The sequence below is a fragment of the Orbicella faveolata genome, unplaced genomic scaffold (assembly GCF_042242905.1).
Source record: "Orbicella faveolata isolate gen_17 unplaced genomic scaffold, um_ofav_v1 contig_26, whole genome shotgun sequence".
Taxonomy (NCBI): Eukaryota; Metazoa; Cnidaria; class Anthozoa; order Scleractinia; family Merulinidae; genus Orbicella; species Orbicella faveolata.
Genome location: NW_028301554.1, coordinates 19,542,710 through 19,560,000, shown reverse-complemented (window position 1 = coordinate 19,560,000; position 17,291 = coordinate 19,542,710). Strand labels below are relative to the sequence as shown.

The window sequence follows — 17,291 nt, the reverse complement described above, 5'->3', positions numbered from 1 at the left end:
AACTCATGGACTTATCCATGATCACCAATGAAGGTCTTCTATTAAGTTATTACTTACCGTGTCTCCTCGTATTATTTTCCATTCTTTCAACGGCACTATTGGTTGGCGCTTGCTTCCACGACGTGGACGAGGAAAACGGCGTGGCATAACACCAAAACCGAACGGGTTCCAAAGCTTGGAAGGCCGGGGCACCTTACGAACCGCCTCTTTAAAATTCGTCGCCATTTTGAAAGACACTACTGAGAAGACCCTGGGGACGATAGAATTGCACTCGTCCCCATGCCCAGGGCTGCCTATCCCTCTTAGACGGCCGGTGGGGGAATGAAACGAATTCAAGAAAAGGTGGCTCTGGAGACACATGGTTTGATTGACTTGGACTATAACTAAATCAAAGCTTGATTTCGCCTGAAAATAACATCCGATTGATCTCTACATAAAACTGCTCCATTATGGCACCTACGGACCCTCAAGGGAGAATTTTCTGTTCAAGTCCCTCTGCCTTGACAAAACGTGCGAATGCCACTTCCAGCCAGAATTTTAGTTCCGTTTTAAATCTGTTAAGATTCTTAAGTTGCTCTAGTCAAACAGTCTTAGTTATCAACCAGTGCATTTTCTGGGACAAAAACAAGCCTCGATTCCCTTGAACCAAATTAGTGAATATTTTAGTTAAAAATCTATTAGTGCCAGGAGCAGTCATCGCAGCTTCGACTATGAAGACCTAAGAGGGACATCTAAAAACTCAGTCTCAATCTCTCTATACCCTAACTAGTAAAAACACAGCAGTGAGTTAAGGAGAGCTTATCACCCAGCCCATGTTACACACTGTTGTCACACAATCAAACTGTTGTATGAGAAATGACCAGAACTTTCAGTTGAGCATTTCAAAAGTTGTACCCTGTGAGCAGAGGTCCCTTCAATCTTCCTATCGAAGGGACCTCTGCTCATAGGGTATAATTATCAAAACAACCAGGTGATTTTCCTTTTTTATTCTCATGGTGTTTTCTAAAATAAATAGAAAACATTTTCTCTATGTTTCATCAAGTTATAACAACACTCATCAAAGTTTTGGAGAACTCCTGAAAAGCTGTGGAAACATTTAACTGCAGCTCATGTTCCCACAGCATTTCTTCCACCCATATTCCTTAAACTAGATAGAAGAACAGAAAATGTTTTCTACTTCATAAATAAAGGCCACATGTTTACACTGTACCTTCTATATGTACTATTTATTCAACTTCTACTGATGAAAAGATGTACATTAACAACTGATCTGCAACATTGTCTTTACATACACATTACGTGTACAAAATATTGAATTATAGCATTATAAGAAAGATTAATATTGTACTCCAATGTCTCTTTTTTTTCTGGATTGACCTATAGGCAGGCAACAACAGAAAGGGGAAAGGAGGAAAGTACTGAAGAACATTTTCCTAAAATTGAACCCTAAGTGAAACTCACAAACGAAGGAAAACCAAGCAGGTTGGTGTTAGACTATTAACCATTGCTCAAATTATAATTTTCAAAGTTCTGTTACTGAAAAATTGTTTGGCACATTTTGCAACTTAAAAGAACACTTTCAAGTCAACCTTTTATCCACATTTCATAATCTACATAATTACACACTTTTTTTTAACAGTCATTATTATAATGCAAAGTTATTGGATATGAAAAACTGGATACAAGCAAAGTGTCCCTTGTGTTTGCATTTTCTGAATCTCCAAGGCCGGGGTCTAAGAAAAACTATGAGGAACCGAAAGAGACCATGAAATCCCGGGTGCCCAGCACTTAAGCTTATGTGAAAAAAGTAAGTTTTTCCAGTCACCCAAAGTTTGTCTCCTGTGGCACCCAGGTTCCTCTAGTGCACATCCCTGGTCTCTTAAATTTTATTGCAGTGTCAATACTACTTATTTTCCCCCTTCTTCAGTTCCTGCAACATAAAAGGGTGTACATCACCCACTTAGATTATCTGAAACCACTCCCAGTACAGAGTAAATACTGTTACTACACAATAAACAACAGAATTTAGCACATGGAATGAAGTCTTCTACTGCTGCAATTGTCCAAAAGGCATGATTTATCCATGAGAGAGCTCAGTGTGCAGTTGTGTTTCACAAGATTCATACAAATGAAGAATGTACAAGTACCAAAAGTTCTCTTCGGTTGGAAAATCCAGAAAACAAAATTAATGTAAGTTAAGGTTATTTCTTTGCGCCTCCTTCAGCAGCTTGTTTTTCTGCAGCTTTTTTCTGTTTTTCCCTCATCATAGCTGCATCCCTAAACAGAATAAGAGAAACAATACCTTAGTGAGAGTCAGAAAAATGATAAGCTTTGTGGTCTAAGTTGGAGAATGGATTGGAAGGATGGTTTGTATTTAAATCTACTTAAGCCTGTGGAAAGATACTAAAGAGGCTTCTCAGTATTTTATTAGTGAAATTTAAGTTTCATAACTTGTAATTTGTGATAATCAGTATTGACATAAATTAATATTTTGCCGACACGGAACAGAGAACTGGGTACTAGCTTAGTACACAAAGGCTCATGGTTAGTACATTTGTAAAACAAAAGATGGTTGAGAAACTTGCGACATTCCACAGTCAGCTTTGCCACTAGCACTTTCGCAAAAGGTTTATTTTATTGTATAAATAACATTATCTGTTTTATCTTTCATTCTGTTGTTTATATATCAACCTTAAAACCCCAAAGGTGGTGCCACTGCATTTGGTCAGGGGTACACTGTCCCTATTATTTTTTCCTAATAAGAGGACCTGGCTGACCAACGTGCCCATGACTCAACCTTTGGGTGTGTTCTGCTGTGTAGTAAAGGCAAAATTACTAATTTTTCCTGAGGGGTTGAAAGTTATAGTTCAATTTGTTTATGGCAGGAATTATTATAAGCCACTAACATACTAAAATTGGATTCTGATTAGCTTCTGGATTAGCTCTATACAACAAGCTAGTCGTGGTTCAACTATGATGGCAAATATATTCATCTTTTAGCAAAGGGCTTTCCTTAAGTACTGTAGGCAGCAAGGTAATTGGCCAGATGTGAGGCCAGTTTGCCTGCCTAGTTTCACTATATGGGGGAAAGTGCTTCTTATAAAGACGTTTACTTAAAAAAAGTTTTGCCTGTTTGTGAAAAACAATAATTTATTGTTCCCTATCGAACACATTTATGAAACACCTGCTAACGCAATACTCAATTAATATTAGACAATCAAAATTCATTGGAAATGAAACTAAGTATTTCAAAGGGACCAGTCATTATATTGAACAATTTGTTATACAGTACAGCATAATGATGAAAGTCCAATCCATGAGGTCAGTTTTTCTTCTAATTACTTCACAATCTGAAGTCCATGATCTCTTCAAAATGTTTTGTGCCTATATAGCAGTTTCAGAAATCATTTGGCTGCATGTCTTCAGAGCAATTTTTGTGTGCTGTTTGTGTGTGAGCCTGATATTTGGCCTTGGGATTCTTTGATAAAATTTTTCACACCTTTCTTTTCTTTCCTTCAGTGCTACTCCACTTTCACCTCCTTTCTTCTTTGCCTGTTCTTGTTGTTTCTTCAGATTTTTTGCACGAGCCAACTCACGCTGGTTTCCACCTGACAAGAAGTTAATGGAAAAAGTTTCATATTTTGCAGACACAATGTATATTAAACTCCTGCTATATTTTCAGTTTGCCAAAAACAAAATCATGATTTCATCCTGTGTTTTTTACCAGTAATTTCTCTTCCTATGCAGGACAACAGTATCTTCAATGTCAATGTCTGTCATGTTTAGAATCCACAACCGTTAACTGTTTAAATTGATTGACAGAAAACGAGGTAGACAAGGTAATAGGCCCTTTGCAGCTGGGGTCACGTGACCAAAGTTTTCCTATTATGGGCTATAACTTAAAGAATGCCAGAAATGGAAAGAGCGCATCGAAAATACCAAAATAGCCAAGTTTGAGGCCCCTGGAATTAAAGAGTAAGTTTATACAACAGTTTGAATTTTCGGAAAATTTAGAAGATTTGTATGGAAAATGTTGCTGGAGAGCAAGGCCTTGCTCTCCAACAACTTTTTCCATACAAATCTTCTTATTTTTTTCAAAAATTCAGACTGTAAGTAAGTCTCATTCTTTCATGATGGGGACCTTAAACTTGGCCATTTTGATATTTTTGACATGCTTTTTCCATTTCTGGTATTTTTAAAGTTATAGCCCATAATTTTATGAAAAGTAGGTTACGTGATGGCTTAGCTGAAAAGGGCCTATTCTTGACACTATGTGTGATGACACTCTGTAATTTTGGTTTGGCAAGATCTTTCTTTCTGACTCAGTGCTACATTTTTTTTCTTTTTAATTGTCTAGCTCCATAAGATTTCCCATTATTGTCCTTGAATGCATCTCTATTTATACCTATTAGTGAGCCCTATCAGCCTAAATCATTTTGTTAATTCAAACAGTTAATCTTTCTTTTGCTGTTTTCATAACGATGGATATATATGTGCCATCTTAATTAACCAAAAAGTTGTGGGCCATGGGCCTCTATATAATCCAGTTCATCTGAAGCTCAGTTACTGAAGGAGTTAACTACCATTATAGTATTGACAAAGATGCACGTATGCATGTTTTACCTCAGGGCACTCAAAATTATATTGGTATTTTGGTACCACTTATGATGTACTATCAGTATTAATTGTCCACAGTTAACATGCAAGCAAAGCAGTCTCTAACACAGTCATCACAGTACTCTTAAACTTAATTCCACACATCCCCAGAAAAAGAGATAATTTTGGTACCTTTTGGAGTCCTTTTTAAATTAATAACAACAATTACTGTCATTGTTATAATGGACCAAAATGCAACTGGAACAACTATTAGCATTGGAATTTCTAAAACACTGACATCCTGGGTTAAAGTATTGACATGAAATCAGGCTGAGGATTGCAGGTGTTTCTCAGTGTTTTGACTTAAAATACAGCATTCATCATACTTACATCAATGGGTAACTAACTGATAATTTTGGTAACATCCAATTAATAGTTCACTGATGTGTTAGTACAAAATTGTAACTAGTAGTGCAGGGAATCGGTTGAGATTTCACAATCAATCGTAGGAAATAATCGGATTGCCCCAACCGATCGATCATTGACTATAATCGGAAAAATCTACCAATAAGCATTCCATGAGACTGACACGAAATCAACAAAACAAACGTGCCACAAACCTTTGTTAGTGTATTGCTTTCTGCAGAGCCTACAGATTACCTTTGTCATATCCAAGTTTTCTTTTGTTTTGGGCCCTTCCTTCACTTGATAAAAACCAAAATATTTCCACACTTTTGACCTGGCATTTCCAGGATAACGATGGATCTCCCACTCAGCCATTTCAGCCACCATGTTGGACTTGTCAGCAACATGTAAGCGAGGCAGGTCTGAGAGAGGACCCTGGGAATTAATTTGAGGCGACATTTCGCAGCGATGTTGTTTCTTATTACCTTTCTTTCGCTAGTGATAGTAGTGACACTACAAACGCGAAACAGCGAGCTTGTAATTTATGTTTTGCTCCAGTTGTCTACAAAATACAAAGCAACTTAGCATGCCACATCTTTCAAATAAGTGTGGTGTATTTGAAGTGACAACAACACAGCACGCAGGGTACGTACAGGTGAACACATTCAATCTTAGATTATATCTGCTGTTATGACTTAGAAGTTAGGAGTCCACGAAAAAAGACAACTCACACCAAGATATTAAACGTACATTTTCACTGATTTTAATACTTTTATTTGTCCCCAATAAATTTTTAATTTTTCCGCAACCATTGATTATGAAAAAAGCATAAGCGATTGTCGCGTTGCTTGAACTTTTCGATCAACTTTCGATTATAATCGATCATCAGCCCACCACTAGTAACTAGGTACTTTATTTATGGGGTATCTGAGTAAACACCATAAACAGGAGACATCCAAATTCCAAACAACTTGCAAGACTTACTAGCAATGATCTCTATTTGCTCAAAACAGAGAAATACCAAAAAATAAGGAACTCAATTGTCGATTGAAGAATTCAATGAAACAATCTTATTCCATTTGCCCTTGTTGGATAAAAGATGATTGTGACAAAGTCAGCTTGGTGCTATGTGCCAAATGAACCATTGGGTATTCAAGTTAGTCTGTAACCATGCTACAGATGATTATAATAGGAGAAGGAAATCAAGAATTGTCTACGGCTTACAACTTGAAATGAGGAAAGAGAAGAATGGGTAACCCTGATATTGAAGAGAGGAGTAATAAAGGATTTTGCTATACCTTCCAACTCAAATACATTTTGCAATTGGAGAAGAACATGCCATGTGTTGTGGGTCAAAACTCACTAACTCCGTAGGATGAACACAACTCGTTAACTCCCTAGGGAAACAACAACTTGACCTTTCGACTCACACATGATCAGCTCATGCTTCTTGAAACTGCGGCAAATCTGAGAGCCAGCCAGTGTCAAGCAAATGATTTCTTCGCAGTTGTCTTTCTTAATGACTGGTCCTGTGGGAAACTGTGAGTTTTGTTTCCCCTCGACCTCAACGTTCCCCTCGGCTTTGCCTTGGGGAACATTGAGGGTCTCAGGGAGACAAAACTCACTGTTTCCCTTGGGGCCAGTCATTAAGTGCTTAATGCCACCCCATGTAGATTTCAAATAACGAGATGAACAAACCTTGTGTCTAATGTTGAGCAAGCGGCTAAACAATAATTTACTGTTGACCTCTTAATTTGGCACGTTTAGCTTAACTCCGCGATTCCTCCACGATTAATTATTTAAACTATTCATTTTAGCGCTTTTGAAACATCGAAGAAAAAGAAAATAACCATCGGCTATGTTTATCATTAAAGTTAAGTTCGGATTGCTGTGACTTTCAAAGTGAACAAGCTTTATTATTGTAATAGTCGTTTTACAAAAAAACTTTGTCATACATGTGTACATTCAGGAAGACTGTTTAAATCGAGATTAGCAAAATCTTGCACTTGTGTTCAATGCCGCTTCTTAGAAGAAACAGAACAGTCATTTAATGTCTATCAACCTAGCGCTTTTACTGAATCGACCAGCGATTGATAAAGGGTAGCGGCCAAAAGAAACATGACACGATCACTGTCTCAAAAAAATTAGATGTCTCGCTTATGAACATGTATACGAAAGATTCCACTAAAATCGCACAATGGCAAACACTTCTCTACACAAAAATTGTGAGATAGTTAGATGAAGTACTTACGAGTCATTCTGTGAAGAGTCCGAGATGAGGAAAGCAAATCTTGAGGAAAATAACCCGTGCAAAAGTTGCACACACTGGAAAACACGAAAATCACACTGATCACACTGTTTCGTTGTTTCGAACTTAGGAACCAAGCCTTTCAGCGAGTTAAAGTCTCCCGTGAACCCTTGCTACCCGAGTTCAATCATTCTTTCTTTCTTTCTTTCTTTCTTTCTTTCTTTCTTTCTTTCTTTCTTTCTCTTTCTTTCTTTCTTTCTTTCTTTCTTTCTTTCTTTCTTTCTTTCTTTCTTTCTTTCTTTCTTTCTTTCTTTCTTTCTTTCTTTCTTTCTTTCTTTCTTTGAGCATGAGCGACCTTGTGATCTTTATTTATTCCTTTATTTATTTTAAATAAACACACATCAGTTAATCTGGATTTCTGTAATATCCCTCTAATTAGCTTGTTTTGTCTTCTTTACAACTTGTAATGATTTTTTTTATAAAGCATTCCATTTTTAAGGAGGGCTACAAGTTAGCTCTTATCAAGGTGTATTTTCCGTATCTTGTCTTTGCCGCTTATCACAAAGAATAAAGGCTCTAGAGAGGAAATACATGCTATTTAAAACTACCGCAGCATACAAAGCACGCATGGCTCGGGAACTGGAGGTCCTCCCTTTTAAAGGCCTAAACTCTATAACTGGGTGACTACCCCCGAAAGGGGTGCCTTTTTCAGGCTTTAGCTGTACAAAAAAAAAAGTACGAATTTCTCAAGTTGAGGAAGAGCACCTTATGGCTGTATCATTTGATTTATTAGCACTACATGAAAATAGGCGAGAAAAAGTTTAAAAGGGTTAAGTAGGTATCTGAAAGGAGTACCTTTTTCCAACAAAAGATATGCGAAAGGCGTCGCTTTGTGTCAAAATGGTATACAAAAGGGTAAGGAGGGGTTAAAACTTTGTAGAGTACTTCCGTATAAAACTTTGTAGAGTACTCCCCCGGGGGGAGCGATGGTCGAGCCACGCCACTACGTTCTTTATTTTTTGTTGGTCGAATATTGTCATTTTATAGCAACAAGCACTAAACGTGGTTCTGAGTAGGGTTAAATATAAAAGTTAAAATGTCAAATCATTTGCGCGACGTAAAAACCTAAATTTCTGGGGGAAAAGGCTGATTTGTAGTTTGTGTGCCTTGTAGATACATTAAATTTAAAGGTAAGTCTTTTTTAGGTTCTTCATCAGGGCAAAGTTCTCTCAGATGTCCCACATTCTGACTTAGATAAAACATGTCCTTTGCGGGAACGCCACCAAGGACACAAAAATGAAGATCTTCGCACTCGGTGAGCATCGTGGTGTAAGCGATGTCGAAACGAGAACTTTCGTCAATCAATCCCGTACCAAGATCTTTTGCCATAGCTCCAAGAAAAACATCATCGATGTGAATTAGTTTCATCTATAATGTGCAAATAGGACAAGTTAATAATAATGTTAAGTGTTTTCTATTAAATATAAGTTACTGTACTATGCTTAATTAATACGTCTGCATATTGTGCGCTTACCATGGCGTTTACCAATGCATATGAATTTGCAACGCATAGTTGAACAAGTCTAGCGCAAACAGGCCGAGGGCTCGGGTACAAGGGTGCTGGTTCTGTTGCACTTTAAAGTTTGCGTCCTGATTACAATCCCGCTTTTTAATAGCGGCTACTTCACAGGCGAGATTTGCGCGCAAGTGCTTTGTTTCAACCACGGAGTATCTGTCAATATGTATCTAAAGACAGTTCCAAAGCTACGGGGATACTGGGAAGTCCAAATAATGTTAATTAGCAAAATCTGAAGTGATAAATTTAATTTTACGCAACACAAAGGTTTAAATTTTCTAATTATATTACCTTCAGAGCATGTTTCACCATCTTTTCGGCAACATCAGGCGAAAGCACAATCCCTACACCTGACACGTATTGTGGTAGAGTATTGTCTGACCATTGCTCCTCCGAGATGAAATAAGCACTTAGCGGGTTTCTGACCGGCCTTACCCCGCGATGACAGTAACCTGTGTATAAGCCTTCTTTAGGCTTGAAGTCAGCCTCGCTGTTGCCTCCTAGTGAATACAGCCATTTAATCGTCTCATGGACGTTAACAAATGAATCCGAGTTGACTTTTAAGATGTACTTTGGGTTACAAATCGAGGTGGCCCATTTCAGCCCCAAGAGAGTCTTGACTGTGTGCAGCTCATTTTGAACGTAAGTGTCCATAAAGTTTCCGCGCAAAATATCTCCGTACTGTTCCGCTTCTTTTTCGACTCTTTCGTCGTTGACTTCGTCGCCTCCTACCACGAAAAACACTTGAAAAGATTCGCGCGTGGAGTTCGAATTGAAGCGCCGCACTTCCGAGATGCTTTTCCCCCAGGAAGAGCGTATAGATTTGCGCGCTTCGAAATTCCTGCTTGAAGAAACTACGATTATAATGAGAAATGCGTCTTCATTGCAGTTGAAAGGAGTCAGCACAATCGGTTTCCCATTTGATACAGGCGGATATGGAGGCAAGGTAGGTTTTGGAAAAGATGTTGTGGTCGGCGAATTCGTGTCGATTTGCACGGTACTCATTTCCTTAATAGGCTCCTCGCGAATTTGTTTCGAATCTTCTTCTGCATATTTTATCGCTTGATTCGGTGCGGAACTCGGTAAGTCCAACGTTGACTCATTGGACGAACAAAGAAAAAGAGTCAAAATACAACCAAAAATGAATGACGCCACGCCAATAAGAAATTGTCTGCCGCTTCGCCAGCGCATAATGTCTGGTGATGTAATCAATGCAAGCCTCGTAGCAAGTTCCTTTCTCTTCTGCACCTGTTTGTATAGATTTCTGTGGGCTTTCATAAGGAACGAAGCATTGGCAATCGATCCTTCGCTTGCTTTTGAGGAATATACGTATTGTGTGCTGGCTCAACGAGGATTGAAACGTTACCGAAAAGAGAGCAAACTCATATTAATTAGAATTATCAAAGGGACTGAGTGCTGCACAAAGAGCATTAAATTCGGATGCCCTGGGAACTTGACTCTCCTCGACAGGAATGTTGTCAAAGTAAAGAGAAACTAGAAGATTTCAAAATAAGGTTACTCTTTAGTTCTTTGTTGATCTAAATATTCTTCACGTATCCTATAAAGTACCTGAGGCGCGTGTTACTGAAGATCTTATTTTAGTTGAATCGACTTGTGCTTAATAAACATATTACTATAGTTGTCCAAGTTAAGCCAGTTTTTCCTCTTCACTCAGTGATTATCATGCACTCGAGACTCAGCAAGTCTCGCCATTATGCTCTATTCTGGACTGTTCACAACCTCTCGATTTTTCAACGCACGCGAAGGAAAAAGCGAGCGATGCGAGCGCGAGCGCGAAGCGCGTGGGGGTGGGGGCGGCGGAGCGAGCAAAGCGAGTCAAACTTATCAGGTCCCCACCCACTACCCCGTCAACTCTACCGTATTTTGTTTCTACCCGCGCGTTCAAAGATGAATAAAAATACGAGAAAATAGAGGCCTGTGAGCAGTCTAGTTCAAATCTGATACTCAGAAAAAGTTTCCGATTAAGATTGAGAGCAGACCAACTATAAAGTCGATAGAAACTGTGAACTTTTATCATAGAATAGGACAAGTCGCTGTTCAATTCCGGGATGGTGATATTATTTTGACTCACTGAAATCTCATTTGGAATGAAGTGCACTTGTCATCTAAAGGAAAAACAGATTTTGGTGACCGTTGTATGAAGGTGAAGCCTGAGGTCTGCCAAACTCACCGGCCAACTGAAGAAAGGCAATGGTACGAGTGTCGACACAGAGCAGGTTTGTTCCCAGACTCAGGATCGCGTGCGAAGCAGGCGCAAAACGGAGGAGACTGGGACGTAGTGCGGAATTGAAAGACGCTGAAGGAAAGACGGGGTATACCCCGGGGGTATATCCCTTCCTGTCCTTCCTGTTTATGCCTGCAACGCAGGCCGACTAGCGCCGGGTACATCAACAAACTGGTTTATTTGACTTCTCTAATTGAAGACAGAGCTAGTTTCTTCCATTACAATTGACCTCGCTGTAAGGACGAAACCCTCTTCTTTCGGTCAGTTTGCTGTCAGTATCATTAAAATTTTTGCATTAAACAAACTTGATTGATCAAGTCAACTCGAACACTTTTTGACGAAGAAGACATCATGGTCGTTCGATCACTGGTGTGTTATCTCAAATAAACCTCCAAATATAGAAATATTGATAATGTATGTGAATAATGTAAGCGTACAGTGGTCCACGAGGAATCGCTGCTCCGTTCTATTAAACCGGAAAGACTGGAGAGTACTCCATAATTTCCTTACCGAATTTTCCGGAAACTGTACCCGTGTCTGATTTATTTGACTAGAAATCACAATTTTAAACGGGCAAATTCCTTTTCAGTGAACGTAACGGTTCAAGAGACTATTTTGACTCTTAAAGGTAACAGAGATTGGCATCTCCGGTGCTTGGAAGACATTAAAATAAAGGAAATTGAAAAATTTGAGAATTGTATATTGGCATCTGGGTTTAAAGGGTGAAATATTTTTCAGCTGAGTAACAAGTTAAAATAGCAAGCACTAGTAGACTGTTATGAAACATATGCACTCCGGCAGACTCCGTCCTGGAAAGTCGTTTCCTTATCTCGGTTTTCTAAGGTCTCTAAGGGAAAGAGCAAAAGCCTCTTACTCGTAATAAGTCAGACAAGAATTTTAATTGCGAAAGAAAGTAAGGGGACAATCTCATAATACCAAGAACAATGTCCCTGGTGGTTTACCCTAGTTTAGTTAGTGCACAAATATCAGCGCCGTTTGCAACTAGCCTGCGTTGCAGACGAAAATTTTCCTGTAAATAAGCTTCATGTAGCAAACCGCGGTATATATGTGGCGTCTGCGACGCAGGCAATGGCCATTGTCAACGTGCGTGGTATACAAAATATAATATAAGCCACACAAAAATCGTTGAAATCCGTTAATTAAACTCTAAAATCAAAACGTTTATTCTTGGTTTCGGAACAATTCATTCGTAGTTTTTTTGGAATGTTATGAAGAATTTTACTTCTTTTCATGTGTATTTACTTGCTTGTTGTCAATATTGCTGACAAAATCACACAGTAAAATTTCGTGTCGGCATCTCTGTTTCCTCATGATCAGCTTGTGCGTCTCATTACTTTAATTTTCTAGCTTTGTTAATGTGGTTTTCTAGTGTTTTCCTAGCAACAAACGTATTGACTATATCGGCCTGCCGGCTACGACAGACACTATGTTACATCATATTTTTCAGTCAAACTATCCACTTTCTAATTCAAAGCTTTGTTCGCCTATAGATACAATGAACTTGACTAACCGCTTGAATTGTACTGATCATACTATATACACACAAGGTTCGTTATTATTTTTTCTGATATTTTTTCGTAACCGTAGCCGTAAAGACACACAACTCGGATAAAAATACTGATCTTGCAGATTCACAGGTCGTCGAAACTTCAATAAAAAAATCTAAACCGCATATCTTGGGTACTATACTTGAAGTCTCAACGTCATGCTAGAAAATAAAAAAAATACAGAAAGTGTAATATATTTTCACGAATAAAAAGCCACTTCTTTGATTTCCACCTCGACAAATACAGATAATTACAATCTCCTGGGAAACCGAAATATTACCACTGTAGGATATTTTAGGGGCTCTGCACCTGTCTCAAGACCGTACGTCATTTGAGGTATTAAAGAAATCTCTATCAATTCTCAAATATTGCGAAGTATTGAGCACGATTTGCGTACCACAACTATAAATAGTCAAGCAGTCGGCAGCGGTTGTCGTCATAAGCGAAATGACGTTCATATCAAATTAATAATGTATGTACTTGACCGGAGACGCCTCGGTATTAATTTTTTTTTTTTTAAATCAAATCTTCAAACAATACATGTAGAAACCGAAACATTTGTCAGCTGAGACTGTGCTTATACGTCCGGTCTGAAACGCTCTTGGAGATGAAACTGGACAATATTAATACAGGATTCGGTTTTCTAATAATAAATAATGATAATAAAATATTTGTACAGCGCCTGTCTCCTTAAAGTTTGAGGGCGCTTAAGCATTAATATCTAAAAATCACAACTATTCATTTTTAAGGCGACTATATGTAAAAGATTGCTATTGAAAATGAATTTTGTTGCAATTTCCCTAGTGAACCCAGTGCTAAACGAGAAGAAAAGACATCAAGTCTTTTATACTGACACGCTCGACAAACTTAAAATAACTTCAAAACGATAAAAAAGCAAAAAACAAAAAACGAAAAGTGTAAAATCGCATGCGTTCGATATATATTTCGCTCTTCGAGCATTCTCAGTCAGCTCAGCCACATTTCCAATATTACTTATGTAATCTGCATATGAATGTATTATTGTGTTTACACAGGCATTACATGCACGGAATGATGCAAGACTTGACAAGTTGCATGCAAAATAAACAGCAAGCTTGCCCTTGTTATTCGCATTGCAACCTGCAATCTAGATCAGGCCTGAGCTGTTTTCTTCTTCCCTTGGGGCCCTAGCTTTCTTTTTTCTTTCTTTCGCCTGGAATGTTTCAGACCGGACCCGCGATCGCCGGTATTACTGTAAAGGGAATAAATTAGATCTACGGTACGATTGTCATGGAAAGATAACACGGTTATTTATGATTATGACTTTTCGACAACTTCGCCTCCGGTTACCTCGCCCCCATCTTCTCACGAACGAAGGAAAGTTTGTTTGCTGATCTGCCTACTAGGTCGCGCTCTAGACAGGATCGGAAAGCAGAGCTAGAGTGGTAGGAAACTTCGGGTTTCCGCAACGCTTCGCTGCAGATGATTCAAAACAATCCAGATTAAAATACTGACGATACCGGATGGTGGTAGAACGTTTCTCAGAATTTTAATCAATCATCCTTCATTTCTAGAAATTGCACTTAAATTAAACACCATTTAAAACATAGTGCTAATTGCAGAAAAAACACGAAATTTGTTACAGTGTAGAGCCTGGTTTGGGTTTCAGTCGTTTTCTGAAACGTTTATCGATTTTTCTGGATACCTATTCGTACGTGACGGAAAACAATGCCATATACGTCAAGCCCTCGGGACTAATGCAATGTCCCTCTATGTCGTTAGCAACGGGTTATTTCAGTGATGCCATTCTAAATTTATCGACCAATCAGGTCGTTGCATCTATGCTTCCCTTGAGAACTGATAAAACGGATCGCGTCTTTGTCGTGGAACACATCTGAGACGAGAGAGCTATTTCGTAACGACCAAAGGATTTTTATCGTACATTCATTGAAACGTTTTTAAATGGCACCGGCAGAAGCTCCTCATACTCCAAACATATCTGTGAGCCGAAGAATGAAAACCCAAGAAGAAAAAATCGCTCACGACTTGGTAGGCGATTATATTTATTTCAACAAACTGGGAAAGGAAGCGTACAGGGCGAATACAAAAGTTGCTGCTACTCTCCGGAAGATTGGCAGCGAAATTGAAACAAGGCACGAAGCGTTACTGAAAAATATGTGTAACAAGCTCGACATCAGGGCTTCAACGGCCGAAATCACTTTTAGAACTGTTGCCGATGAAATTTTCAGCACAGGTATCAACTGGGGCCGGATTGTAGTTTTGTACTGCTTCGCGGCCGAAGTCGCTTCGTTCTGCAGCCGGCAAGAGATCGATATTGTCGACGACGTGGTGAGGTGGCTTTCGGAGTATGTTTGCCAAAGAACCTTTACCGAATGGATAAGAAAAGCAGGAGGATGGGTGAGCAGAAAGTTTCCTTAATTTATTCGCGTAATTTTACGTTATGTGAAACCTACTAGTTGCCACATGAACACACTTCTGATTATCAAACATGAATGAAAGAAAAAATCGCACATAGAGGCTGTTTTTTCTTTCTTTTTCACCATGAGGCCTTAATATAGCTAATGAGAAGGATTTGGAATTGATAAACGGGAAGAAGGAGCCGGAAAATTTCGGTTTTTCCCACGGGAAGTTTCAATGAAGGGCGCAAAATTATAAACTGAAAACAATGTGAATAATTTATGAGGGCAGCTGTTTGGTGGAAGTCTTAGCAATTTAGTCATTCTGGGTTTAGAATCACTCTGGGAAATTCTACAGGATATATCTCATTGTCAAAAGGCGATTACGCGAGGGCATTTCAGCCATGTTCGTGTGGTATAAATTCCGTTTTCGCACGGAAAACGATTACGTGCAGATGTGTAAACTTAACTGAAGGGGATGTGAATATTCATAATCTATATGCCTTTTACCATTTTTTTAGTAGTAAGATTTTTTGGATGATAAGTGAAATTGAATGGCAATAGAATATTTAACTGATAGCGGCCTGCCCGAGACAAGATGCGTTTTTGACCAAAAATGGTGGGATCGTTTAGATCACATGAGAACACCCTTCCGCTGATGATCACGTTTTTAGGCCGTGCAGATCATAATGTTGAGTGTTTCTTGTATCAGTCTAGATGATTCTTGCGAGCAGAAAACTCAGTACTTTTTATTCAGAATACATATCGAACTTCGTTGTCAGAAGCGGCTCTTTTGAATTTCTTTCCTTGGGTGTTCCATATTTCGCATATTTTCCTAAGTAGATTTTTGTATTGGGCCATGCGAACTATGTCAATTGTTTCTTAGAAGGAAATAAATGCTTTAGAAAGCATGTTCGTTTTATTCCCAAGAGGGAAAACCTCGGATTGCTAAAAGCATTCTTTACACCTAGCAATATGTAAACCGAAACATTTGCTTGTAACATATTCAGTTTCCTTGGTCTTTGGAGTGCAAGGTTTACCTACAGAAACAATTTTAAGTAGCATGATCATGCATGCGTGATAAGATGCAGGTTTTTTTTCTTGCTCCCTGGGTCAGCGCTAAATGTTTCTTAGAAATGCGTCTATGCCTGCCTTAAACCTTGACAACAATAGTTTATAGTTCATTTATTGTTTTCTAACCTTTGAAATATTTCTTCTCTGTGTTTAGGATGCATTTTATGAACAATTCAAAGACCTCCAAGATGAGAGGGAAAAGGGTTGGTGGAATGGCATTTTGTACACAACGCTTGGACTTGGAACCCTTGCTGCAGTATTGTATGTAAAGAGTTAGAATCAATGAGCAACTGCTTGTACTTTTAACCCATGGCATCCCAGTAGAGGAAAGTGATGTTTAGTTCATTATGAGAAACACTCAGATAACAAAGGCAGTGGTGATATATTTTGGTCACAAGAAAGCTACATCATTTGTAACAGAGCTATGACCATACTCTGTTAGCTAAACATTGTCGATGAAAGTTGTAGATACAGAAAACAGCCAAGATTGTTATCGTGGAAACGGTCTGTGTTGGAGCAGATTCTGCAGTCAAACTGCAAGGGACAGAAATAAACAGAAATATGTTGACCTGAAGCAAGAATATCACGACAAAGGGTCTGATTTAATCAGCCTGCATGTTGACAGACAGAACGGTGTGTTTCGTGGGAGAAAGATGCTAAGACAATTTTTATAACATTAATGGTTATCTAAAATGATTCGTAAATATATTATTGTAGTGGACAACAAGGAGTGAACCGTTGGATTATGGACGTTCACTTTGTAGACATCCTCAGTTAGTATGTGTTTCATTTAAAAGAATAGCTAGAATTTATTTATAATCGTATTTTCCTTTGCCAAAATATTAGAATTGAGTGATTTTACCTTTTATCTTACAGATAAAATAAAGAGTACCATGTAAATGGAATATCATTTTAAAAACGTTATGTTTCTTTTGATTGGGAAAAAACATACTTCCTTACTCAAAACAACCAGTCCTTGTAGTCAGAAATGTCAAATGTCTGATCTTGGGTTGAGAACCAAGAGTTGACAAACACATAAATGCTCTGTGCACATCTGGTAGCATGTATTTTCGCAGCAGTCTCAAAAATACTGCTTTCTTCTCATTGTAAAAAGCACGTTTTTCAATGAATGGTTTTAATTTGCTCGTGGGCTTGATGAATTCCCAGAAGTCATACTTCCTAT

The 17,291-nt window shown here is 38.5% G+C and overlaps 5 protein-coding genes across 9 annotated transcripts in view; 1 reads left to right on the top strand and 4 right to left on the bottom strand.

Moving 5' to 3' along the window:
- Positions 1-51, bottom strand: part of LOC110066642 (uncharacterized) — an 8,808-nt gene extending 8,757 nt beyond the window's left edge. Inside the window, exon 1 of the mRNA XM_089295413.1 lies at positions 1-51. This exon is cut by the window's left edge and continues 8,757 nt beyond it. The gene's annotated coding sequence lies outside the window, so the exon portion shown is untranslated.
- Positions 1-375, bottom strand: part of LOC110066732 (large ribosomal subunit protein uL24m-like) — a 22,738-nt gene extending 22,363 nt beyond the window's left edge. For all 5 annotated transcript variants that reach the window (XM_089295408.1, XM_089295410.1, XM_089295409.1 and 2 more), the window contains exon 1: positions 58-375. In XM_089295408.1, coding sequence (XP_089151534.1) covers positions 58-360 — 303 coding nt within the window. In that variant the 5' untranslated portion in view covers positions 361-375. The remainder of the gene's footprint in view (positions 1-57) is intronic.
- An 823-nt stretch (positions 376-1,198) lies between these two features.
- On the bottom strand, positions 1,199-7,396 carry LOC110066643 (uncharacterized). Its single transcript, XM_020773871.2, has 3 exons — positions 7,253-7,396; positions 3,500-3,608; positions 1,199-2,277 (listed from the first exon to the last, which is right to left on the bottom strand). The coding sequence occupies exons 1-3, from the start codon at positions 7,257-7,259 to the stop codon at positions 2,202-2,204; spliced, it is 192 nt and encodes a 63-aa protein (XP_020629530.1). The 5' UTR covers positions 7,260-7,396; the 3' UTR covers positions 1,199-2,201.
- Positions 7,397-7,605: 209 nt separating this feature from the next.
- LOC110066640 (beta-1,3-galactosyltransferase 4-like) lies at positions 7,606-10,806 on the bottom strand. Its single transcript, XM_020773867.2, has 2 exons — positions 9,117-10,806; positions 7,606-8,677 (listed from the first exon to the last, which is right to left on the bottom strand). Exons 1-2 carry the CDS (start codon positions 10,101-10,103, stop codon positions 8,375-8,377), a joined length of 1,290 nt encoding a protein of 429 aa, XP_020629526.2. The 5' UTR covers positions 10,104-10,806; the 3' UTR covers positions 7,606-8,374.
- A 3,684-nt stretch (positions 10,807-14,490) lies between these two features.
- LOC110066641 (apoptosis regulator Bcl-2-like) lies at positions 14,491-17,027 on the top strand. The gene is made up of 2 exons (XM_020773868.2): positions 14,491-15,035; positions 16,263-17,027. Exons 1-2 carry the CDS (start codon positions 14,580-14,582, stop codon positions 16,383-16,385), a joined length of 579 nt encoding a protein of 192 aa, XP_020629527.1. The 5' UTR covers positions 14,491-14,579; the 3' UTR covers positions 16,386-17,027.
- Positions 17,028-17,291: the final 264 nt, after the last annotated feature.

Coding starts and splice junctions, on each gene's coding strand:
- LOC110066643 (XM_020773871.2), bottom strand. Junction 2,278..3,499: donor CTGAAGGAAAGAAAAGAAAG/GTGTGAAAAATT, acceptor TATTCTGTTTAG/GGATGCAGCTATGATGAGGG.
- LOC110066640 (XM_020773867.2), bottom strand. CDS start 10,103: ATGAAAGCCCACAGAAATCTATACAAACAGGTGCAGAAGAGAAAGGAA. Junction 8,678..9,116: donor TGGTGAAACATGCTCTGAAG/GTAATATAATTA, acceptor TGCACATTATAG/ATGAAACTAATTCACATCGA.
- LOC110066641 (XM_020773868.2), top strand. CDS start 14,580: ATGGCACCGGCAGAAGCTCCTCATACTCCAAACATATCTGTGAGCCGA. Junction 15,036..16,262: donor TAAGAAAAGCAGGAGGATGG/GTGAGCAGAAAG, acceptor CTCTGTGTTTAG/GATGCATTTTATGAACAATT.